This window comes from Colobus angolensis, unplaced genomic scaffold, assembly GCF_000951035.1.
Source record: "Colobus angolensis palliatus isolate OR3802 unplaced genomic scaffold, Cang.pa_1.0 Scaffold87, whole genome shotgun sequence".
Classification (NCBI taxonomy): Eukaryota; Metazoa; Chordata; class Mammalia; order Primates; family Cercopithecidae; genus Colobus; species Colobus angolensis.
The window spans coordinates 2377163-2403264 of NW_012122598.1; the positions used below are offsets into that span (position 1 = coordinate 2377163).

General features: G+C 51.3%; 1 protein-coding gene across 3 annotated transcripts in view; it reads left to right on the forward strand.

Moving 5' to 3' along the window:
* KRT8 (keratin 8, type II) overlaps nt 1-24385 on the forward strand; it is a 52282-nt gene extending 27897 nt beyond the window's left edge. For all 3 annotated transcript variants that reach the window (XM_011930559.1, XM_011930561.1, XM_011930558.1), the window contains exons 2-9: nt 16872-17241; nt 19865-20073; nt 20714-20774; nt 21247-21342; nt 21858-22148; nt 22711-22931; nt 23091-23149; nt 23966-24385. In XM_011930559.1, coding sequence (XP_011785949.1) covers nt 16918-17241; nt 19865-20073; nt 20714-20774; nt 21247-21342; nt 21858-22148; nt 22711-22931; nt 23091-23149; nt 23966-24156 — 1452 coding nt within the window. In that variant the 5' untranslated portion in view covers nt 16872-16917 and the 3' untranslated portion in view covers nt 24157-24385. The remainder of the gene's footprint in view (nt 1-16871; nt 17242-19864; nt 20074-20713; nt 20775-21246; nt 21343-21857; nt 22149-22710; nt 22932-23090; nt 23150-23965) is intronic.
* The last annotated feature ends 1717 nt before the right edge of the window (nt 24386-26102 follow it).

Consider the following 26102-nt stretch of genomic DNA (forward strand, 5'->3'; position numbering starts at 1 on the left):
AACCCGGGAGGCGGAGCTTGCAGTGAGCTGAGATCCGGCCACTGCACTCCAGCCTGGGTGACAGAGCCAGACTCCCTCTCAAAAAAAAGTGCATAACCCCTAAAACTCAGGAACAGAGGGATAATTGAGGTGATAATGTTACCCAGCCCTGGAGCCCAGCTTTCCTGGAAGGGGAAATTTCTGGCCTGGGGCTGGCTGGTAGGAATCTACCTTTGTGGAGATGAATCATCCTAAACTATCTCTTTGACCCCACCTCTGCCAAAGAGATCCCTTTGGCTTCAATCTCATTCCCGAATGTACCACGCTTCAGGTCTCAATGGGGCAAGGCCAGGATGATGCAGGGGGATACCTGCAGGGGAGGAGGTGTTGAGCAGGTTTCTGAAAATGGTGAGCATTTCAGACCCTATATGATTCCATTCATACCTAAGTGCTGAATGGTCCCACAGTTTTAGGTATGCTTCGGGGCCCACAGTCTCTCCCAGCCTTCAGCGCTGACTCAGCCTGAGCCCCTGGGAGCCAGAGATAGCTATCCCAGCTCTTCAGAGGAAGGAGATAAGGTTTAAGGCTCTGTACAGGCTCACTCTGAGGAGACTGTGCATACACACCTCCTCCAGCTGCATTCCTCCCGGGCCTGACCTTGTCTTACTCATTCTTTTCCAGGAATTACTACAGGAAGTAGTGAGCTGTCTGAACGCACCATTTTCAGAAACCTGCCTAGCACCTCCTCCCCTGAAGATATCCCCTCCATCATCCTGGCCTTGCCCCTTTGAGGTCTATACCCCATCTTTTTCTTGGCTTCTGGGCAGGCCTGATCTGGTCTAGGACCAGTGAGAAGGGGGCCTAGCCCTGTTCCTTTTCCACAGAAGCATCCTCCCCATTCCTGGTCACTCACTTCTGCTCCAATGACTCCTTGAATTAGTAAGTCCTTCCTTCAGTCTACCCTTTCACTTCCTTTCACTGCTTAGTTAAGGAGAGGATGCTCCTCTGTGCGTTGGCTGTTGCCTCAGACCACAGAGTACAGCTGAGGATCTGTTTCACTCCAGGAGCCCTTCAGCTGAGGGGAGGAAGGCAAAGAGAGAAGGAAGGGTGAATTCTTAGAGACGAGTGCATGGTCTTTTCCCATCACAGTAGAGTCCTATACAAGCAATTAGCTTTACAAACATCATCATATAATTTATTTTATTTTTAAAATTTTATTTATTTATTTTTTCGAGACGGGGTCTGGCTCTGTCACTCAAGCTGGAATGCAGTGGCCTGTCATAGTTCACTGCAGCCTCAATCTAATTTATTTTACAGATGAGAGAACAAAAGCTGAGAGCCCAAATCAAGTATGATTTTAAGTATAATGCTTTTGGCCAGGTGCGGTGGGTGGCTCACACCTCGGCTCAGGCTGAGGCAGGCGGATCACCCGAGGTCAGCAGTTTGAGGCCAGCTTGGCCAACATGGTAAAATCCCATCTGCACTGAAAAAATACAAACATTAGCCAAGCGTGGTGGTGGGCACCTGTAATCCCAGCTACTTGGGAGCCTGAGGCAGGAGAATCGCTTGAACCCGGGAGGCAGAGGTAGCAGCAAGCCGTGATCATGCCACTGCACTCCAGCCTGGGCAACAGAGCGAGGCTCTGTCTCAAAAAAAAAAAAAGTATAATGCTTTTCTCACTACACTGCAAGCACTTTAGGCAATTCAAAGCTCTAAAATCCATATTAATTTAAATGTAATAATACAGATACTTTTAAAATAATTTCAAAAGTTAATAATCAATAATAAAAATAATTTAGAAATAAATGGTCCGCCCCTTCATTATATAGATAAGGCCGCTGTAGTTCAGAAAGGAGCGGTAACTTGTCCAATGTCACACAGCAATTAAGCGACCAAGTTGAGACATAGGCTATTTGATTTCCAAACTTATGTTTTCCTCCTACTGCACATTGTTCTAGGAATTGTTTAAAACAATTCTCAAAACAAAAATTTAACTTAATTTCATTTAATTTTCATCATAAACCTTAGAACACTCTGATTTTAATCACACATCCTAGAGCACGTTGGAGGTAGTGGTAGGAATTTGCAGAAGCGCAGTGATGTGAGGGAGGGTCAGCTCACAGGATGAGTGGGAGGGTAGAGAGCTGGGAGCCTGGCTACCGAGCCCTTAGGCAGCTGTCCTGGGCCTCCTGAGTCTCCCCAGATCAGCAGGGAAGCTCCTGGAGGTCTTCTGGAAGGCACCTTCCTTTATCAGAGGTGCTGGCCGATCAGTTCAAGCTCTCATGCCTGCTGCAGAATCTGCCTTCCTGCCTCCTGCATCTCCCAGCCTGTCTGCCTAGACCCAGGGGACTGAGAAACTAAACTTTGGGTTTTGGAGCCAGAAAAGCTGGGTTGAATTCTGACCCTGGCCCTTAGATGCTACATGACTTAAGAAGTGGATGGAAAGTTTCTGAGCTTTCATATTCTCATCTGTAAAATGAGGCTATTTGTACTTTCCTCATCGGTTTGTTTTCTTATTTATTTTGAGACGGAGTCTTGCTCTGTCGCCCAGGCTGGAGTGTAGTGATGCAAATTCGGCTTACTGCAATGTCTGCCTCCTGGGTTCAAGCAATTCTCCTGCCTCAGCCTCCCGAGTAGCTGGGATTACAGGCATGTGCCACCACGCCTGGCTAATTTGTATTTTTAGTAGAGACGGAGTTCAGCCATGTTGTCCAGGCTGTTCTTGAACTTCTGAACTCGAGTGATCCACCCACCTCAGCCTCCCAAATTGTTAGGATTACAGGCGTGAGCCACCGCGCCCGGCCTCCTGATAGATTTAATTGTGAGGAGTAAATGCGGTTATAAAAACCTATGGTACAGGGAGTGCCTGGCATATGGTACTGTCTTCAGGGAAAGAGGGAGGTATAAGGTAGGGAGGAGAGACATGGCTTTGGAGGCAGACAGGGTCCAGTTCTGGTTCTCCCATTTGCTACATTTTTTTTTTTTTTTTGAAACAGGGTTTCACTCTGTCATCCAGTGCCATTGTTACAGGTGCAATTATGGTATACTACAGCCTCAAACTCTTGGGCTCCAGTTGTCCTCCCGTTTAGCCTCCCAAGTAGTTGGAACTACAGGTGTGCACCACTCTGCCTGGATAATTAGAACAATTTTTTTTGTGGAGGAGGAGGGTAGAGGGTCTTGCTATATTGTCCAGGCTGGTCTTGAACTCCTGGCCTCAAGCCATTCTCCTACTTTGGTCTCCCAAAGTGCTGGGATTACAGGCGTGAGTCACTGTGCCAAGCAGCACACATTGCTTTTAATCCTGAGGCTCAGTTTTCTCCACTCTAAAATGCAGATAATGCTTATTTTATAGTTTCTGTAAGAATTAAAAGCTTTACCACCTTAAGGAAACTCCTAGGCCATGGGGGAATAGCTGAACCCATGCCCAGCTCTGGGAGATCAGACCAGAGCTGGGGATGCACAATCAGAGGCTCTAGGCTGGAGGGCTGGAGGGAGAAGCCTGGGAGGAATAGTCCATCTGGGAGGGCTTCCTGAAGGAAGTCCTTGGGGGTAGAGCCAGGCTAGAGGGACACAGAGAGAGAGGAAGGAGGGGCCCTGGGCCTGTGCACTGCATAAGTGAAGAGGGAGTTTGTGCAGGACCTGGCAGTCAAGTAGGATAGGGTCAGGCCATGGGGGCCTGGGGATGGATGGTTAGTGTAGTGACATGTAGGAACCATCGAAGCCATGAGGCTGTGGGTCCAGGAGGAGGACTAGGGAGTTGGACTTTTGCAGCTGGACAATTGTGAGCAAAAAGTACCGGTCCTCTCCCTCGGAGAGGCTTTCCCTCCTCCGCCTTCCATGTTCTGGAGGCTGCTTTTGCTACTCAAGCTTGTCTTAATGCTCCCTGGATGGTCACCCAGGAAACTTGGGGAGGCAAGGAAGGAGAGAGAAGGTAGAATGTGGCCTTGGGGAATAGACGGCCTCTGCCTGGAGTTCTGTAGGGAATGCATAAACACACAATTAGTTGTGTTGCCATGGGAGCTTGACGAACAGGTCCCTGAGGCTAAACTGGCCTGGGCTGGCCCAGGCTTAGCCCATTCCCACCATCCAGGTCAGCAGATTTTCCTTACGGCCTATGAATGGGTCATTGTATCTGGGTTGGGGTTATCTTAGTCCTTAGAGACCAGGGAATGGGGAGGGGGGCAGGTTGGTTATAGAGTGGTGGGTAGCAGGTCTTTCCTTTAGCTGAGCTGCATGCTCTCTAAGTCTCTCTGTCTCATTTTCTCTGTTACAGACACAGACGCCCACATGCAGGGTCTTGCTATGTTGCTGTGTTGTCCAAGCTGGTCTTGAACTCCTGGCCTCAAGTGATCCTCCCTTGGCCTTCCAAAGTACTGGGACTACAGGTGTGAGCCACTGTGCCTGGTTGGGCACAGGCTGACCTGGCAGGCTGGTTCAGCCATTTGTGAATTCGTTCATCATATATTGGCGGAGTGCCTGTTAGATGCCTATAGCTAATGCTGTGGATCTGACGGTCAACAACATAGTCAAGGTCTCTGCCCTCATGGGGCTGTCCTTTTTTTTTTTTTTTTCAGATGGAGTTTCGCTCTTGTTGCCCAGGCTGGAATGCAATTGCACTATCTCAGCTCACCACAACCTCTGCCTCCTGGGTTCAAGTGATTTGCCTGCCTCAGTCTCTCAAGTAGCTGGGATTACAGGCATGCGCCACCACGCCTGGCTAATTTTTTTTCTTTTTGAGACAGAGTCTCGCTCTGTCACCCAGGCTGGAGTGCAGTGGTGTGATCTGGGCTCGTTGCAAGCTCCGCCTCCCAGGTTCACGCCATTCTCCTGCCTCAGCCTTCCAAGTAACTGGGACCACAGGTGCCCACCACCACGCCCGGCTAATTTTTTGTATTTTTAGTAGAGATGGGGTTTCACCGTGTTAGCCAGGATGGTCTTGATCTCCTGACCTCGTGATCTGCCCATCTTGGCCTCCCAAAATGCTGGGATTACAGACATGAGCCACTGCGCCTGGCCTAATCTTTTATTTTTAGTAGAGACAGGGTTTCTCCATGTTGGTCAGGCTGGTCTCGAACTCTCCACCTCAGGTGATCTGCCTGCCTTGGCCTCCCAAAGTGCTGGAATTACAGGTGTGAGCCACTGTGCCCAGACTGGGGCTGTCCATTTTGATGGGGAGAGTCCCCCAAGTCTGCCAGGATCCCTACTGTAAGAGAGGTAGTACAGATGCTCAATAAATAAATGTAGTATAGCTCTTTTGGATTGCTAAATAAAATAATAAACATGTTTTGAATCCTCCCTTTTGAGTTATTGACATTATTGCATCTCTTAATGGAGACAATTGGATCCTGACTATAAAACAGCATAATTGAAAAGAGAATGTTCAAGCTCTAAAATTACTTCAGACTTGGGTTCAATTCCTGTCTCTGTCACACTAACTGAAGGACCCTGGGCTTTAGTTTCCTTGTCTGTAAAATGAGAACAATGTTACCTTCCTCATGGATTAGTTTAGGATTATAAATAAGAGGTGCGGTGGCTCACCCCTGTCTCTACTAAAAACACGAAAACTTAGCAGAGAGTGATGGTGAGTGCCTGTAATCCCAGCTACTTGGGAGGCTGAGACAGGAGAATCACTTGAACCCAGGAGGCAAATGTTGCAGTGAGCCGAGATCACGCCACTACATGCACTCCAGCCGGGGTGACAGAGTGAGACTCTGTCTCCAAAAAAACAAAAAAACAAAAAACAAAAAAGAAAGCCATCATGATCACCATTGTTCCCAATCCTAATCACTACCACTGCCACCATCACTGGCAGGGAAAGGAGCCGTGGGTTGAGAGTTGGGGAAAGCAAGTGGGCGTCAGTAGGCAGGGCTCCGTTTGCATGGCTAGCTCCCTAGGAATTGGATTTGCAAGCTTCTGTTTTGCATAACAGAGGATTTTTACATGCCATTTCTTTATTGCTACCCTATAAGCTTCTCCTTATAGACCTAGTTGCCACCTCCTTCTAGTTACCTTCCACCCTGCTGAGCTAGCACTTTCTCCCACCTGACCACCTACCCTGGGAACAGGCATTAGACACGGTTCCGTTCTGCAAGAAGGTTATTTCATGCAGGGAAACACAAGGCTTAAACTCTCACAGGGCAAATGTATCAAAGTGATGTGAACACAAGTTCCACGGCTGAGGGTGGTCTGAAGGTGGTGAGGGGATGGGGGAAATTGTGTGGAGAAAGGCCTTGGGAAAGGCTGGGGTACAAGCAGGGAAAGTTGGTGAGAGTCAAACATGTCTTGAAAACCTGCTATTTTAGGCACTGTTCCTTACCTGATGATCATATCAGTCTTCTGAGGTAGTTGTTACTATCTGCATTTTCAGCTGGTGAAGTAACTCTTTACACCATTAGGAAGTGGCTGCGAAATTCTTTTGGTTGCACCCACTGTCCTTTGGGTTTTGGTCACACATGGCTGTGGGGCAGCAGAACGTGCATGGGCAGGCTTGGGGCAGTTCCACCTGTGCGGCGTCTGGCAGGGCTCAGATGCCAGTTCTTCCCTTCACGGCTGTGTGAATGTGGGCACATTTCCATCTCTGCCTGGTGGGGGTCTTCATGAATTTAAATGAGGTGATGCATGCAGTGCATACAGTAGGCCCACATGTTTCTGAGGCTCCAAAAACCCAGCTGATACAGTAGAGGCCCCTTGACCTTCTGCCTGAACCCTCCTCATGAACTTCCCAGTTGACGCAGACTCTATTTTCTTCTTCTTCTTCCTTTTTTTTTTTTTTTTTGAGATGGAGTCTTGCTTTGTCACCCAGGCTGAGTGCAGTGGCGCGATCTCGGCTCACTGCAACCTACACCTCCCGGGTTCAAGCAGTTCTCCCTGCCTCAGCCTCCTGAGTAGCTGGGATTACAGGCGTGTGCCACCATGCCCAGCTAATTTTTTATATTTTTAGTAGAGATAGGGTTTCACCATATTGGCCAGGCTGGTCATGAACTCCTGACCTCAGGTGATCTGCCCACCTCAGCCTCCCAAAGTACTGGGATTACAGGCATGAGCCACCGTGCCCAGCCTTCTTTTTTTTTTGAGATGGAGTTTCACTCTTGTTGCTCAGGCTGGAGTGCAATGGTGCGATCTTGGCTCACCGCAACCTCTGCCTCCTGGGTTCAAGCAATTCTCCTGCCTCAGCCTCCCAACTAGCTGAGATTACAGGTGTGCACCACCACCACACCCGGCTACTTTCTTTTCTTTTCTTTTCCTTTTTTTTTTTTTTTTTTTTTTTTTTTACTAGAGACAGGGTTTCTCCATGTTGGTCAGGCTGGTCTTGAACGCCTGACCTCAAGTGATCCACCCACCTCAGCGTCCCAAAGTGCTGGGATTACAGGCATGAGCCATTGTGCCTGGCCGCTGACTCTCTTTTCACAAAGCTCCAACATTTGGGAAGTCATTGATTACAGGGAACAGAAGTCTCTCTCTGGGGGAATCCTGCCTATTGGTGCTGGTTATATCCCTTGGGTCACACAGACGAATGTCCCCTCTTCCTCCAGGCAGTCCTGAGGTTTTACACATGTTGGGAACCTCTTCTTCAGGGCTGGCACTCCCAGCTCCCGCGCTATGTCTCACTGGAATATGGTTCTCATTCTCTTCACTATCCCAGGCACCTCCTTGCATCGGTCAGTCCTAGGAGTCAGACAAGAGCCAAACCGTGCTCCAGCATGGTCAGCATGCAAGAAGGCGGACTTGTCCACACTTGCCTCTGCTGCTGAGGACCGTGGTGGGTTCTGAGATAGCCTCATCGTGCTGTTACTGGAATGAAGGGGTGTGTGTGGGATGAACCAAGCTAAGAAGGCAAGTGTAAACTGCATGTTCAGGGGAAGGTCTACACATTTACTCTGCAGCATCTACTCTGGGCCAGTGCCATGCCAGGCAGATGCTGGCACTGAGACAGGAACCAGACACAGGCTCTGTCTCCAAGGAGCTGTGTCTAAAACTGATTGGATGACACGATGGTAAGCCCAGTGGCTCACAGCAAGTGCATGGAACAGTCTAGCTGGAACAGAAGGTGCTAGGGTTCAGCAGGGAGCTGCTGGAAGTGCAGCTGAGTGACCTTGGACTCATGCCCATGCAGCCAACTGCCACATCCTATTGGTTCTAGCTTAGTCCATCCCTATCTTCCTGTTCCTACCACACCGCAGGCCTCCAGACTTGCTTTCCGCAGTAGCCCCCTTTATAGTCTCCTGCCCCTAGTTTTTGCCCCTACCATCTACCCTGAACACCCCAGCCAGCTTAATTTTCCTAAAGCACTGCTTTAAGCTCATCACCCTGCTCCTCCCTTCCTGGAACCTGCAGAAGAAAGCTCTGTCTGGCCTCTGAAACCCCTAGTCCCACCCTCCTCCCAAGTACCTAACCTTTCTGCTCTTCCATAGGAATCCTGTTCCTGTCCAGTGATTTATCACATTTCCAGATCTTTCCACCCATATCTTACTTTTCTAAGCTCAGCTGGCTCTAAGGGCCCTCTTCTTCCCCTAAAGTCCTATAGCGTACATCTGAATCATATTTATCTGAAATCAATATTCCGTTGATAAGGTACAGAAGGTAGACTTTGGCCAGGTAGTATTTGTATTTATACAAGGGCTCAGTGTGTACACGGATATCTTTATAACTGGCCTCTCTGGTTCCACTTCTTTATTGGTGTACATTTTGGTTAGTGTATGTAGTGAACATCTGTTGTTTCTGCCCGTGCAGCATTTCTTTTACTTTCTTTCTTGTTTTTTTTTTTTTTTTTTTTTGAGACGGAGTCTTGCTCTGTTGCCCAGGCTGGACTGGAGTTCAGTGCTGTGATCTTGGCTCACTGCAGCCTCCACCTCCTGGGTTCAAGTGATTCTCCTGTCTCAGCCTTCTGAGTAGCTGGGACTACAGGCGTGCACCACCACGCCTGGCTGATTTTTTTGTATTTTTAGTAGAGACGGGGTTTCACCATGTTGACCGGGCTGGTCTCAACCTCCTGACCTCAGGTGATCCGCCCACCTCAGCCTCCCAAAGTGCTAGGATTACAGGTGTGAGCCATGGTGCCGGCCCTGTCCAGCATTTCTTCCTGGTCTTTTGGCGAATCACGTTTTTTTGCCCCCTTTCTCTATAGGTTGGGCAGGGCTGATCACCCCTCCGCAGGGCCTTGTTACGTGATCTAGTCTAGTCTAGAATACATAATAGTATTATATTCCCCTGGCCACAGGGATTGGTTCAGAGATGAGCATGTGATCTACATCAGCCTAGTGAGAGTCAGTCCTGGAACTTCAGCAGGAAGCATCCGGAAAGAGGTTCTCCCTTAGTAGTCGCCCTTCTTGCAGCAGGGAGATGGTCTGCCCGAGGACAAAGCTAACATGGAGGAAAACAGCCAAGAGATGGGGAGGAAGAGTCTTGGTCCTGATGATATCACTGAGACCCTTATCTGGCTAGGCTGAAAGCCAAATGCACCCTCAAACTTCTCAATTATAAGAGCAAATAAATGATCTTTTTATGCTTAAGTCTATTTGAGTTGGGTTTTAGTCATATGCAATTAAGAATCTGTATCCATTGGCTGGGAGCTGGGGCACATGCTTGTAACTTTGGGAGTTATAGCACTTTGGGAGGCCAAGGTGGGAGGATCGCTTGAGGCAAAGATTTTTTGTTTGTTTGTTTTTTTTGAGACGGAGTTTCACTCTTGTTGCCCAGGCTGGAGTGCAATGGCGTGATCTCAACTCACTGTAACCTCCGCCTCCCAGCTTCAAGCGATTCTCCTGCCTTAGCCTCCAGAGTAGCTGGGATTACAGGCATGCGCCACCACGCCCGGCTAATTTTTTTGTATTTTTAGTAAAGACATTTTCTCCATGTTGGTCAGGCTGGTCTCGAACTCCCAACCTCAGGTGATCTGCCTGCCTTGGCCTCCCAAAGTGCTGGGATTACAGGTGTGAGCCACTGCACCTGGTGGATTTGTTTTGTTTTGTTTGTTTTGTTTTTGAGATAGAGTCTCGCTCTATTGCCAAGGCTGGAGTGCAATGGGGCGATCTTGGCTCACTGCAATCTTTGCCTCCCTGGTTCAAGCGATTCTCCAGCCTCAGCCTCCCGAGTAGTTGGGATTACAGGTGCCCGCCACCATGCCCAGCTAATTTTTGCATTGTTAGTAGGGATGGGGTTTCACCACGTTGGCCAGGCTGGTCTTGAACTCCTGACTTCAGGTAATCAACTGGCCTTGGCCTCCTAAAGTGCTAATATTACAGGCGTGAGCCCCCTTTCTCAGCCTGAGGCCAGGATTTTGAGACCAGCCTGGGCAACACAGTGAAACCTCTGTCTGTATAAAAGAAAAACAAACAAACGTGTAACTGTGTGTTTGGGTTTGGATGTGTGTTATATACGGCTGTGTGTGCACAGGTGTGTGTGTGATGTTCGTAGGAAGGTGGTATGCACGGAACTCTGACGGGTGGTACACACACACGCCTGTGCCTGAGATGAGGATCTGAGGTGGTACTGCACCTTGGCCTGTGTGTCAGGCCATGCAAGTGAGAGGGCAGGCGGGGTGTGTGTGAACCTGAGAGACTATGTGAGGGACAAGAGGGCGTGTGTGCTATAGACGGAGGTTGTGTGCCCACAGGGTGGGAGACGGGCCTGTTAAGGGGGCTGTTTGTTCTGGGAGATAACTGTCAAACATGTGTGCTTTGGATTTATATGGATACACGCATATAAAGACACCTGTTCAAAAACACCTGTGTATCATCATTCACCTCTACCCTCCTGAAAATTCTCATTATTTTCAGACTGACGCCAAATTTTTTAGAGTCCTTGAAAGGTACACAGAATCATAAACCTTTTGTTGATGGTGGTGGTGAAGCGGGGAATACCAGAATCGGGTGAACACCTGCTGAACTCAGGTGTTCCGCCCGCCTCGGCCTCCTAAAGTGCTGGGATTATAGGTGTGAGCCACCACGTCTGGCCTGATGGTCACTTCTCAACAGGGACTTTCAGGAAATACCTCGCTTTGGCTAAAGGAGGCTCCTGCCTCCTTTGGTTTGAGAGGACCCAAATAGCTCATCTCCCGAAACTTTTTAGACTAGTGCCTGATAAGCAAATATGTGGATAAATGAATGGGTGAACACAGGAAGGAATAAAGGCCTCTAGTCCCTGCCCGCCACTCTCACCTTTGTCTTCAGGTTGCCCAGCAGGAAAATCAGAACAGTGGGCCTCTGGATATCAGCTCCAGTGTTAAGCATGCAGGCCAGGGGAATCCTCAGGGCTGGGGTGGGGGTGGGCAGGATGCCTATAGCTGAGCCCCAGGTCCTTCCTGTTTGTCCTTCCTCTCCTGCACTCCTGTCCAGTTGCCTGAACACCATGAGGGCGTCCCCTATCTCAGTGTCAGCTTCTGAAGTTTCCTTGAAATCCTTGAAATCCTCTCAATAACTTCCACTTCCCGTCACTCAAGTCTCCGGCACTGCTGTCCTCACTGTCAGGAGTGGGACCCATTTGTGTCTGTCCTCTTGCGGTCTCTGTCTCTGTGGCCCTGGCCAACGGTGGTGGAGTGTCAGGTTCTGGGGACTCAACCACTCTGTTTTCCTTCCTGAGGGACAGAGTATTTCACCCTTTATAAGCAGGAACTCTGCAGTGCTCTGGATTTGAGCTCTGGCCTATTTCCTCTGGGAAGAGGAAGGAATTGTGTTCCTAAGGGTCTTGGTGGTGGGACCAGAGCTAAAGCATGGTGTCTGACTCTGACTGCACAGAGGAAGCCTTGAAAATGCAGACAAGGTGCGGCCTGAGCATGTGTACTTTTATAATCTCCCACGGGCAATCTTGATGTGATGGAGAACTAGAGTTAAGGGGAAGGACTCTGTGGACTGAGCCATAGCTGGGACCTTCCACCTAGGCTTCATGCTCACCCAGTGGGATGATATTCTTGGTTTGGTGTCAGTGGAGAGGAGGGTGACAGGATGTTGAAAGTGTGAGAGACAGGCTGTGTGCAGTGGCTAACGCCTGTAACCCCAGCACTTTGGGAGGCTGCGGCAGAAGAATTGCTTGCATCCAGGAGTTCGAGATAGGCTGGGCAACATAGTGAGATCCTGTTTCTAAAAAAAAGAAAAAGAAGTGTGGGAGACCTCATCATCTCCAGGCTGTTGGACTTGTGTCTCCTTCCTCCACAGCCAGGCTGTGCTGTCCTCCCTCACTCTTGCTCTAATAATTTCTAATCATATCTTTTATCACAACCAAAATTTCAAACCAGAGAACACTTGTAGATTTTCATCTTCAGTGTGTAAAGCTCTACGGTAGTGGAAGTGGATCAAAGGCTTTCAGAGTTGGTGGGACTTGGACATTCTAATTCAAACCCTAGCAAATGTGAGACGCCCCCTCCCACTGAGCCAGTGGACAGCTGGTGAGCAAAGTCCCTCTCCATGTCTCCAGGGACAGGAGTTTGTTCCCTCTCTAGGCAGTCCATTTCCATCCTGGCTGGCTTTAATCATCAGATCCACCACTGATCAAGAGTAAAAAAGTCACCATTTGCTAAGCTTTGACAATGAAAAATTTTAGCCTTGAGGCACACAACATAAAATTAGCACTCGAATTGACTCTATTATTCATGATGCTGCTTGCTGAGGAGTGTACCCACCACCTGTGGCTTCCTATTTAAACAAACTATTCTGCTATCTCAATGCTAAATGCAGCTATTTCTATGCCAACAATAACATTTTAAAATGCTCTGTCGTTTAAAGGGATTTCGGGTACTTTTGGGTCACTGCCTTAACCCAGAGGCAAAAAGCCTCTACCTGGGGCATCTTAAAACAAACTCTTTCCTTCTTTCTCCTGACCCCTTATGCTGGGCACAAAGGCCCTGCTTTTTATATGTAGCTCATTTATGCGTTTGTGGTTATCTTTTTGTTATAGCTTTGTTGAGCTGTAATTCACATACAACATAATTCAACAATCTGAAGCTTGCAGTTCAGTGGTTTTTAGTATGTTCACAGACTTGTACAGCTTTACCATCATCTAATTTGTTTATTTGTTTGTTTATTTATTTATTTATTTTTGAGACAGAGTCTCACTCTGTCTCCCAGGCAGGCTAGTGTGCAGAGGCACAATCTTGACTCAATGCATACAGTCTCAACTTTCCGGGCTCAGGTGATTGTCACAACTCAGCCTCCAGAGCAGATGGGACTACAGGCATGTGCCGCCATGCCCGGCTAAGTTTTGTATTTTTTGTAGAGATGGGGGTTTCATTATGTTGCTCAGGCTGGTCTCAAACTCCTGGGCTAAAATAATCCTCCTGCCTTGGCCTCCCAAAGTGCTGGGATTATAGGTCGAGCCATTGTGCCTGCCCACCACCATCAAATTTAGAATATTCTCATCACCCCAAAAAGAAACCCCACGCTCTTTAGCATTCACCTCCATTCCTCCCCACCCTAGGCAACCACTAATCTACTTCCTGTCTCTATGCTTTGTCTATTGTGCACATGTGATACAAATGGAATCAGAGGGTACCTGATCTTCTATGACTGTCCCCTTTCACTGAGCATACGGGTTTCAAGGCTCATCTACACCCAACATGCATCGGTAATTCATTCCTTTTAATTGTAACATTAGATTGTATGGATATGCCACATTAAAAAAATCCATTCATCATTTGGCGGACATTTGTTTTGTTCCCACTCTTTGGCTATTATGAACAATGCTGCAGCGAATGAGATCATCAGTCCTGAACACCAAGCAAAACTTGTTCAGACCATCTCTTCCCATGATCATGAGTGATGATAACAGCTACCTGCCTACCCCACTGGCCCCAGGACTTCATGCCACTGCTCAGGGTTTCGGGTCCTTCTCTGAATTATCCTGTACCATCACAAGTAGGGGGCCTGACCCTCACTCCTGGCCCACAGGGAGTGTCTCCTCCTTCCCTGGTTCACTCTCCAGGAAAGGCGGTTTGAGGCAGAGTTGTCTGGGTAGGGCAGGCACCGCAAACATGTTGTTCCCTTTTGTTGGGCAGGCAACTGTGTGTAGCCCACAATGCCTTACAAGGAGTTGTACCTGTGGGCCCGCCCCAGTCTGGTTCTCTCTTCCCTCACCACTTGGCCCTAGTCCCAGGGGCCTTCCCCTTCTGCCTTTAACCCTGAAATCCCAGGCAGGGGCCATCAGAGAGGCCAACTCTGGCCTCTTCTCCTGCAGTGAGGCTGGGCTTGGAGCATCTGGGGGAGGGTTTGGCTGGGGTCTCCGGGCAATAGAGAGCTGACAAATGAGACGCAAACACTTCTGGTCCTGGACTGTTCTGGGCTGCCCCAGAAAAAAGGGGCTTTCCCTGGCTGGGTAAGGTCTGGGTCAGCCCTCCAGCCTGCATACTGCAGGGTCCCTGGAAACTCCCTTTGTCCTCACCTTAAACAAGAGACACCCCTAGAACCAGGGATCCAGAAAGGTGGGGTGGAGGGGACTGAAATGTCAGGAAGGGCTTTGGAGTGCTGTTTTTTTGCTCCTTGTGCTGCCTAGGAGCAGGACCTGAGTGCCTCCTGCTCCCTCTAACAGCAGCGTGGGGGAGGGAAGATAGGGAGAGCGCCTGTCCTCCCTTTCCAGGCCTGCCATACCCGTCTGACCAGCCCCTCCCTCCCTCCTTCCGCCTTCCCTGTCCCAGGTTTGGCACTGGGCCCAGCCCTTCTCCCTTTGGTCTTCTGGAAAAAGTTTCTCAGCCCTGGTGGGTGAGGGTAGCATGCATTCCAATCAGTCTTCGGAAAAGTAGGCATCGTTTAAAGGAGCTGGGAGAAGGCCTGGTGTAAACAGGTGCTAACTGAATTTCCCTTGCTCCATTCAGCAGAGCAGGGGGCAGGGCCTGGGGAGGGGAGGAAGGGGAGGAGAAGGAGCCACTCTCTGTGCCCACTCTGGGGATCTGTGCTTTTTTCCGGAAGGGACTTCAATGTGGTGTGTGTGTGTGTGTGTGTGTGTATGTGTGTGTGTGTGTATGCATGCATTGTGAAGAGAGCTTGTCTGTGTGTGTCTTTTTAGGTTTATGTCTGTCCTCCAAGGAGGGGGCTTCTGGGTCTCTCTGTCCTTCTGGGTAGGGGTCCTATATGCCTATCTTTCTGTGAGCCTGGGTGTCTCTCCTAGAGAAGGATGGGGAGGAAACTGTATATCTGTCCTCCTAGTAGGTGGTCACCCCCTTTGCTGGGTCAGGGCTGTGTGTCACCTGTCCCTCTCCTCAAGGGGATCTGGCTGTCATCTGTTGGTCCTCCCAGTTCAGTTTCATCCAGGCCCCACAACACACCCTGCAGTATCTTCCAGAGAACCCAGCCCCAGCCATCAGGTAATTGCAGGTGGAATCTCTGCCTTGGGGACCTAAACCTCCTGCCTTCCACCCACAGCGTGCCCCACCCGGCCCCACCCAGGCCTGGGGTGCCTTGCTCAGCTCCCCAGTCTCCAACCTCCCACAGGTGCATGCTACGTCCCAACCTGCCCTCCTGACTCACTTTGATAATGGGATCAGGGAGACAGGTGCAGGGACTCTTCCTCTATTTCCTCTGGCCCATTGGGAGACTGGGAAAAGCAGGAGGGTCTAGGTAGCACCACCAGTGCCACGTCACTCCACTGTGCCCCCTGCCGTCCTGTCTCACTTCCCATTATCCACCACTGGGAGAAATGGGAGTGACTCCTGCAAAGAGCAGTAAGAACTATGAAGTCCCTGACATAGCTCCCATCTCCTCTGGCCCCCCGACCCCTGTGTTCTCTGCCTTCTAGTCTTGCTCGTCTTTCTCTAGGCCCTTCAGTGAGGCCTGCAGTGTTCACCTGGCCCAGGGGATCCTAGGATCTTGGGACGAGAGGAGGCCCCTGGGTTATGTTCAGGAAAAGAGCTGTGTTGGATCTCTCTCTCTCTTTTTTTTTTTCTTTGAGACTGAATCTTGCTCTGTTGCCCAGGCTGGAGTGCAGTGGCGCGATCTCAGTTAACTGCAACCTCTGCCTCCTGGGTTCAAGTGATTCTCCTCTCTCAGCCTCCTGAGTAGCTGGGATTACATCACACCTGGCCAATTTTTGTATTTTTAGTAGAGATGGGGTTTCACCATGTTGGTCAGGCTGGTCTTGAACTCCTGACCTTGTGATCCGCCCGCCTCAGCCTCCCAAAGTGCTGGGATTGTAGGCGTGAGCCACCGCGCCTGGCCTTGGATCTCTTTTTATCTTGTACCTTCAGATGCAGAGGGACGACAGCCACTCTGTGTGCGTGTGTGTGTGTGTGTGTGTGTGTGTGTGTGTGTGTGATTTTTTTTATTCATTCACTCATTCCACAAATATCTACCCAGACCCTCTTGGCATTGCAACAGGTGCTAGGGGTAGAACAGTAACCTGGAGAGATGAGGAAAATGGTTGATTTCAGATTCAAGGCTTTGGACTCCAGCTGTTCTGTCATCCAGCCCAGGCAGGCCCTTGTAATTGCTTCAATCAGGGAGAACACAGGCGAGTTTCTTTGGGGTGTCCGCAGCTCAGAGGAGACCCAAAAGCTAGGAGACCCCTTTTTGCCATACTTCCCAGTCCTCCAGTTTATTTCCCCCAGGAGGGAGGGAGACAAGACCCAGGAGTCAGGGTTGTAGTGGCTGGGTGGCCCAGGCAAGTCTCCTTGTTACAGGCACTTGTGCCAGGACAGGATTTCTTCCAGTTTCATATTCACTGAATTGCCTTTTCCTGGGTTTCTGGGGGTGGTGCTGGAGTGGGCTCCAGGGTTGGAGCGGGCCCTTGGGTGGCAGCAGCTCTCTGCTGCCCCCACCTGAGTCCTGCTGGGAGGTGGCAGGTGACGGGTTAGGCCCAGCCCCCTCTGGGCCTAGCCACTCAGGTAGGAGGCCTTTCCCCCCCATCCCCCGGGGCTGGGCTTTCTTTTATAAAAGGCCATTCCTGAGAGCTCTCCTCATCTCCGCTCCTTCTAGGATCTCCTGCTGGTTCGGCCCGCCTGCCTCCACTCCTGCCTCCACCATGTCCATCAGGGTGACCCAGAAGTCCTACAAGGTGTCCACCTCTGGCCCCCGGGCCTTCAGCAGCCGCTCCTACACGAGTGGGCCCGGTGCCCGCATCAGCTCCTCGAGCTTCTCCCGAGTGGGAAGCAGCAGCTTTCGGGGTGGCCTGGGCGGCGGCTATGGTGGGGCCAGTGGCATGGGAGGCATCACCGCAGTCACGGTCAACCAGAGCCTGCTGAGCCCCCTTAACCTGGAGGTGGACCCCAACATCCAGGCCGTGCGCACCCAGGAGAAGGAGCAGATCAAGACCCTCAACAACAAGTTTGCCTCCTTCATAGACAAGGTGAGGGTCCCCCCTGCGTGGCGGATTGTGCCCGCGCCCCCTTTCTCCTAGTAGTCCCGGTCACTGTGCACATCTCCAGCCCCCAACTGGCGTCCTGCTGGGCCTCACCTGCCCTGGAGACACTCTCCCTTCCAGCCTCCGACTCACCCCTCCCGTGCACGTTCGTTTGGGCTGGGTGAGGGTGGGGAGAGGGTCTGGACAGCCGGGATGAATCCTGGGGCTTCCTCCTTCCCTTTTAAACTGGAGGGTCTTGGAAGAGAGAGACAACTTAAGGGTACAGCCTAGTTCCCACCACCCCTCTCTACAAATCCCGTTCTTCTCCAGGTCATTCTGTCCCTAAATTATAGAAAATAATAGCAGTTATTGTTCTCACCCCAACCCGAGTTCTGATCGTTTTTTAAGCTATCACCCTGCGGCAGTCCCAGCTGCTCTGGGACTACCCTCCTCCAGGTTCGCCTTTTACCCGGCACTACCCCAAGGGCTCCCCAGTGGTGCCTTTGTGATTTTTTTTTTTTTTTTTTTACATAGGCGTTTGGTGGGATTCTAGCATTCTAGGAGAAAGAAGTGGATGTCTGGGTTCAAACCGGCAAATATTGATTGAGGCCTTTGGCGCCCGGAGGCTTGAGTGCGGGGGTCACAGAATGAGTCATACCCTGACCTCTGCGCCGGCAGCGTGGGCGGGGCGGGGGCGGGGTGAAGGGGCAGCTGGCTGCCGTCTCGGGATGCGCTACTCCACCTGGCGGAGCTCGGCGTCGGGGTGGGCCGGGGTGCGGTGGCCTGGGCTGGGCTGGGGTGGGGTGGAGGAGGCGCCAGGGCCTGGCCTCGGAAAGCCCATCCAGGATTCAAAGTCTGTGGGTGTGGGACGCCCCGCCCGGGGTTCACGTCCTGTTAAGTTTATGGCTTCAGATAACGCAGTCGCCCACCAACACCCCTCGCCCATTCAGCCCGTGTCCCTTTCTCGCGTCCTGTCCCTGCTCTGCCCCAGCGGCCTGGCTCCACGTTCACACAGCAGGAGCCAGGCCGGGTTTTGCAGCCCTGGGACTCCGCTGCCTTAGGGGCCCCCGGCCCCCGGCGGCCCCAAGGATTGGATCCTGCATGCTGAGTGGCTCCTGGGAGGCATTGTGGGAACGGGAGGAGGGAAATCCTGGGGCAGAGTGGCCGGGAGGAACCGGAGCCCCAGGAACCCTGTGGTCGGGGGCCCTTGGCGCTCCAAGTGCCTGGGCTTGACTTGTTGACTGCGTTTTGCTAGCCCTGGGGTCCTTACAGAGAGCAGCTAAGCACAGGCTTTGAAATCTGAATTACTGGTTCGCAATGCTCTGCCGGTTCCTGGTGATGGACTCCCTTGCCAAGTCTTATTTCCTCATCTATAAAATGAACACGAGAGCCCCTAAATCCAAGAGTTTTTGCCTATTCAAACTTGCATATGTAAAGAGTTCAGCAGTGCTTGGCCCACATTCCATTAGGATAAGATGTTATAATCACTTTTTTTTAAAAAAATAATTTTGGGACAGAATGACCTGGGGAAGAAAGCGATTTGCAGAGAGTGGTGGAGGGAACTAGGCTGTACTCTTAAAAGATTTCTGTCTTCCAAGAAGACCCTCCAGTTTAGAAAGAGTTACAAAGTGTGTGTGTTTTTTGTTTTTGAGACAGAGTCTTACTCTGTCACCCAGGCTAGAGTGCAGTGGCATGATCTCAGCTTACTGCAAACTCCGCTTCCCGGGTTCAAGCGATTCTCCTGCCTCAGCCTCCCAAGTAGCTGGGACTACAGGTGTGCGCAACCACGCCCAGTTAATTTTTGTATTATTAGTAGAGACAGGGTTTCACTATGTTGGCCAGTCTGGTCTTGAACTCTTGACCTCAAGAAATCAGCATGCCGTGGCCACCCAAAGTGCTGGGATTACAAGCGTGAGCCGCCACGCCCGGCCTGTTTTTCAATCTTAACATCTTTAGAAAGGTTTGCGATTTTTGGCCGGGTGCGGTGGCTCACATCTGTAATTCCAGCACTTGGGGAGGCTGATGCGGGCGGATCACAAGGTCAGGAGTTCAAGACCATCCTGCCTAACACGGTGAAACCCCGTCTCTATTAAAAATATAAAAAAAAATCAGCAGGGCGTGGTGGCAGGCGCCTGTAGTCCCAGCTACCCGGGAGGCTGAGGCAGGAGAATGGCGTGAACCCGGGAGGTGGAGCTTGCAGTGAGCCGAGATTGCACCACTGTACTCCAGCCTGGGCCACAGAGGGAGACTCCGTCTCAAAAAAAAAGAAAAAAAAAAAAAGAAAACTTGGCCATTTTTATTGATCTGTAATACTGTAATATACAATCTATGTAAATGAAATTAGACCTATTAGTTTGCAAATGCAGTTTTAGCATAACTCCCTTACTGTCTCCTTCTAACTCTTTCCCCCACCCAATGCTAAGGGACATTGCTCCTCACCTCACTCACCATCATGCCTTGCTTTCTACTCCTGGACATAGGTGATCCTTCCAGAACAGCTAACCAGGTTCCTGGGGCCTGGAGACCTTACTGCTTGGGGAGTGGATTAAGAGAAAAGACTGCTTGCTTCCCTCCAGACTTTGAGCCCTGGTCTGATGTGGACCTTTTTGGTCTCTCCTACTTCGTACAGGTACGGTTCCTGGAGCAGCAGAACAAGATGCTGGAGACCAAGTGGAGCCTCCTGCAGCAGCAGAAGACGGCTCGGAGCAACATGGACAACATGTTCGAGAGTTACATCAACAACCTTAGGCGGCAGCTGGAGACTCTGGGCCAGGAGAAGCTGAAGCTGGAGGCAGAGCTTGGCAACATGCAGGGGCTGGTGGAGGACTTCAAGAACAAGTGAGCAACTCCTACTCTCCACCCAACTGAAGTCACCGTGCTCTCCTCCACCCCTTGGGACCTTGGGACTAAGTCCCCTTGGCCCTCTGTTGTGGGCATGGCAGTCCTATCTAATGAGGGTGACCACATGATGAGGTTTGCCCGGAACAGTCTGTGTTTATGTCCAGGGTCCTAGCGTAATTGTTGATAGTACCCACCCCCTTTCAATCTCAACTGTCTGGATTTGGAGAACAAATTATGTGTCAACGTTTATGTGGTAAACCTGAGATGGGAGAGATAGGCAGCCTACGGGCCTCACTTTTGTACATTCTGACCCCTCTTTAGTCTTGACCCTTGACCTCTAGCAAACTCCAGCAAGTTCTGTTTGAGGTCTCATGTCAGGTCCTGCTGTTAACACTCTTAAGGTGTCCAATCCGATGTGTATTCATGGATTTGGAGAGAGATTTCCTGCTTCCCACAGGCTGAGGGAGGGGTGAGGGTGTGAGAGGGTAGCTGGGGAAGACAGAAGGACCAGCCCTCTCATATCCTGCATCTCTGCGAACTGAATTTTCCTGATTTTCACAACGTCCCTGTCTCCCAAAAGACCAAGGGCAACCTCCCTTTTGCCTTCATCCTCTAATTCTAAGTCTTTTCCTCACAGGTATGAGGATGAGATCAATAAACGTACAGAGATGGAGAATGAATTTGTCCTCATCAAGAAGGTGAGGGAGTCTCCCTTCCCCCATCTGGACACTGGAGGCTGGGGCTCGGAGACTCAGACTAAGAGGCTTTCTGAGTTCTGTGCCTAAATATTCCTAAGTAATGGGACAAACTCATTTATTTCAACAGTTGGGTGCACAGAAAGGTAGACAAGTATAGAGTGGTAGGTGCATTTGGACAGAACTCTTGATAGTGATGTTGGAACACGGTTCAGAAAACAGAGCAGTAGAACTGGAGATCTGACCCTAGAAGGTTTCCTAGAGAAGGAGGTGGAAGAGGGTGTGTTGCAGGAAGCAGAGGTGGTGTGTGGGCTGAGAATGCACATGTGATGGGCAGAGGCTGGGCTGGAAGATCAAACCACAAAGTGGGCAATTAGAAAGTCCTGTGACCAGGCCATTGGGTGGACCTTGGGAGCCCCTCAGTTGGGGTTGGGTGTGGAAACCCAGCTCAGGCTACCCTCTTCTCATGCCCCAGGATGTGGATGAAGCTTACATGAACAAGGTAGAGCTGGAGTCTCGCCTGGAAGGGCTGACTGATGAGATCAACTTCCTCAGGCAACTGTATGAAGAGGTATGTTCTTGGTCACGGGAGACTGAGGGGCCCCCAGCCTTGTCAGCGCCTCCACCCTGAGACTCAGCCAGAGGCTCCTCCGAGCCCCCAGCACACTAATAAGTCAAAGGTCCACTGCTGACTCATTATAGCCACCAGTAGTTGCTCAGCTAGTATTGGTCTATATGTTCTGTCCCCCTCATGAAGGATGAGTCATCACCCCATTTCACAGACGAGAAACGGTTCAGAGAAGTGAAATAACATATACAAGGTCATCATAGGGTGTGGCGATTCAGCAGCAACTCTGTCCCCAAAGCCCTTGTTCCTAATCTTTGAGTTACATTGGATCCCTCTGTGCACCTAGTATTGGTGCACCTAATTCCTTTTTCAGAAACTTTGCCCTTTCCCTAACCCTGACTCCCACTTGCTCCTCTCCTCTGCCGCCCCTGTCTTATCCCCTAAGGAAGGCTGTTGTGGAAAAGGGGGGTCCCTGTGTGCAGAGACAGGGCCTTACCACTTGCCCTCTTCCCCCACAGGAGATCCGGGAGCTGCAGTCCCAGATCTCGGACACATCTGTGGTGCTGTCCATGGACAACAGCCGCTCCCTGGACATGGACAGTGTCATCGCTGAGGTTAAGGCACAGTACGAGGAGATCGCCAACCGCAGCCGGGCTGAGGCTGAGAGCATGTACCAGATCAAGTATGAGGAGCTCCAGAGCCTGGCTGGGAAGCACGGGGATGACCTGCGGCGCACCAAGACTGAGATCTCCGAGATGAACCGGAACATCAGCCGGCTTCAGGCTGAGATTGAGGGCCTCAAAGGCCAGGTATGGGCTGGGCCAGGGGTGGGAGGGGATCCTTAGACCCATCCTGGTGAGAGGAGATAATGTAGGAAGAGTGAGCGTTCTGGGAGTTAGGGAAGGAATCCTAGACCAGGATTCGGGAGTTGGAGGGGCAGCCACAGTTCAGCTTCTCAGTCTGCTTCTGGGAAGCTAAGGGATGCAGGGAAGGTCCCTTGGGCCAGGACAGAGGTGAAAGGGGGCTGGGGCAGGTATGTTGGGGCTCGGGATGCATGCTCCCAAGTCTGCTTTCTTTAATCAGTCATATGTATCAGGGTAAGGTTGAGCTCTGCTGCTTTAAGGAAAGTCTAGAACCCAGGGATCTAGTCCAGTTAGGATGGGAGGACCTTAACAGTGTCACAGGTCTGAGCAGAGTGTGGAGGGGAAGCACCTGGAAGCTGCTCATGTCTTCCTGATCTGCTTCCTTAGTCTCATTTAATTTGAGCTGGGGGGGAGTCAGCCTAGGTGGTGGTAGGGAGGACCGTAAGGGAGGGTGGGAGCAGGGGAGGCATACCCAACCTGACCTGCTTACCTGTCCCCTACCCCACAGAGGGCTTCCCTGGAGGCTGCCATTGCAGATGCCGAGCAGCGTGGAGAGCTGGCCATTAAGGATGCCAACGCCAAGTTGTCCGAGCTGGAGGCCGCCCTGCAGCAGGCCAAGCAAGACATGGCGCGGCAGCTGCGTGAGTACCAGGAGCTGATGAACGTCAAGCTGGCCCTGGACATTGAGATCGCCACCTACAGGAAGCTGCTGGAGGGCGAGGAGAGCCGGTGGGTGTGGGGACCTCTGACCAGACCCACTTCCCTATCTCTGTGACCTGGGGTGGGGAGGGTGGAAGCCCCCAGAAGTCCCTTGGGACTTGGGATCCTGTTGTTCTGGGCCAAGAAGGGCTAGGAGTTGGTCCTGATACCCCTTGTGTCTGGGTACAGGCTGGAGTCCGGGATGCAGAACATGAGTATTCATACGAAGACCACCAGTGGCTATGCAGGTGGGTGTCCAGGGCCCTGGGATGAGGGCAGGAGGCAGGGCCCAGGGAGGCCTCAGCTCCAGGGAGGGGGCTGTGCTCAGTCGCTCACAGTGACCTCAGCCTGAGCACTCACGTTCTTGGGAGAATCCCAGGGTGGGGCTCACATACTCAGGACCCCAGTAATAGAGTTACTATTAGAAAGCGTCCAAATAAACCATAGCTCTGTGCCAGGCACTGTGCTAAGTATACTACATGCTTTATGTGATTTATTAATTTAATTTAATTTTTTTTGAGACGAAGTCTTGCTCTGTCACTCAAGCTGGAGTGCAGTGGCGTGATCTCAGCTCACTGTAACCTCCACCTCCTGGGTCCAAGAAATTCTCCTGCCTCAGGCCTCCCAAGTATCTGGGACTACAGGCACATGCCACCATGCCTGGCTAATTTTTGTATTTTTAGTAGAGACAAGGTTTCACTATGTTGGGCAGGCTGGTCTCGAACTCCTGACCTTGTGATCGGTGCTGGGATTACAGGCATGGGACACTGGGCCTGGCTGTCATTTATTTTTTATATGACACCTGTAAATGTCCTCAGTTGAGGAAGCTGAGGTCCAGTTAAATGTCCAAGGTCACACAGCTATATATATGGCAGCTGTTTCCCACCCTGCTCCTGGTTTTCCCTGACAGTGCTGGAGTAGTGGACCATGCAATCAGTGGTCAGGCAGAGCTGGGCTAACCTCCCATCCCTGGGGCTGTGTTGGGAGTGAGCAGGGGGAAGGGGCATGGAACCTGCCGCAGGGTGAGCTTCTGTACTCATGTGGCTACCTCTGTCCCTCACCAGGTGGTCTGAGCTCAGCCTATGGGGGCCTCACAAGCCCCGGCCTCAGCTACGGCCTGGGCCCCAGCTTTGGCTCTGGCGCGGGCTCCAGCTCCTTCAGCCGCACCAGCTCCTCCAGGGCCGTGGTTGTGAAGAAGATCGAGACACGCGATGGGAAGCTGGTATCCGAGTCCTCTGACGTCCTGCCCAAGTGAACAGCTGCGGCACCCCCTCCCAGCCTGCCCCTCCTGTGCTGCCCCAGAGCCTGGGAGGGAGACCACTATGTAGGGTACCACTGGGAACAGGAGACCCACCTGAGGGCCCTCAGCCCACCCACAGGGGAGTTTACTACGTGGAGACCCCCCTTGCCTATGCCTCCAGCTATAAAACAATTCAATTGCTTCTTTTTTTGGTCCAAAATAAAACCTCATCTAGCTCTGCCAACCGTCCTTGCTGTGCGTGCATCTGATGTCGACCGAGGTGGGAGGGAGGGGTCCAGGAAGCAGGGGGTGTACAGTGGGAAAGTCGGACCCCCTCAACTGTTCCTAAAGAGGCTCCTTTGTTGAAACCTGGTTGAAACCTTGCTTGTTGCCATAGATGTGTACACCTGTATAATAGTCACTGAACTGTGCACAGTACTTTCTGGTTTACAGTGTGCTTTCAAATACCAGGCTTCATTTGATCTGTGTAGCAAGGCCTAAGAGGCAGGCAGAGCAAGTGTTGAGGGCATTAGCAGCAGAGAGCTTAGTGTGCTTCCCTACATCTTGGCATCCGGGCTATTTGCATATAAGGAAAGCCAGGCTCAGAAAAGCCAAGCAGTTGGTTCACCTAGAAACTAGCAGATCTGGCATTGGAACCCAGAGCTGTCCAGCTCTCAGGCTTGTACTCCTCCTTGGCCAGGCACGTGGTCTTTCCTTGTGGCCAGACATGTCTTTTTATCACCTTCAATCTTTGCAGTCAGGGACTAAGGCAGCCTGGCTTTTCCATCCCCTCAGAGCTTCAGTCTATTCTCAGCCTTTGTCAGCCAGAGTCAATTCTCAGCCTATTCTCAGCCAGAGTCAATTCTCAGAATTGTGTCACACCCACAATTTCTAGAAGCTAAGATTGTATGGGACTTGGCTTTGATATGTGGGCTGTTCCCCGCTCCACTCAGTCACAGCCACCACCCCTTTCCTATCCTTTTTATATGCTGTGTGTATGATATAAAGGGTATGTGTGCATTCTGTGTTTGCATGTGGAGGGTATGCTGTGTGTGCATGGGTGTGCACAGTGTGTGAAGGGGTTTGCCTGACTCTTGAGACAACCTCCAAGGTTCAGGGCGGGAGGGGTTAGGACACAGCTGGGTGGAGCAGTCCTGCTCCTCTGCCACCAGCACAGAGTTCCAGGCAGCCACCCTGTCCATTTGGCATTGGGCTAAGTGCACAAGCCCTTAGCATGACTGAGATGGGGCCATTTCCAGACTTTCTGAAACACCAACAGAGATTAGACATAGACAGGCAGAGGGTACTGTGAGTGGCTACAGGCTGGTGCAGGAAGCTCCTGTCTGGCTCTGCTGTGGGGTCTCTCTCGAGGGCTCCTGTCCCTGGGCCCTCAGCTTCCTAGCCCCTAGGCTCCCCTCTGAGGGCCCCATCTCTGCACCTCCCTAGCTACCACACAGCACCTCCCTAGCTACCCACATCAATGGAGCTGGGCTTCCAGACTGAGCCCAGGAACCCCCACTGCCAATCCCTCCCACCCAGCCCGTGGGCCAGGCCCAGGGATCTGCACACTGTCACCTTAGAGGATCTCACTCTTTGGTAGTACACATTAACAGCACCATTATCCAGAGCAGGGGCTCTATTTTGGCAGTGGCCCACAGTAAGAAATTCATTTTATCACCACCTGCAAATATTTATACATATATAGAGCTGAAATAACAATTCATGAAACAATACCAACCTTCTGCCTTCTGCTCACGTGTAGCCTGGCCTTCAGCAAGAATCAGGTGGGTGGTGTTAGAGCCCAGGGCAGTCATAGCACCCAGTGAGAAGGATCTCTTACCATGGGTGCCGTAAGTCAATATTTTCAATTGTGCCCCACCCAATCCTCCCTGAAGCCAATCACCTGTCTTATCACCCCTGTTCCCAGAAGCAGGCATGCTGGGGACAGCCAGGGCCCCCCG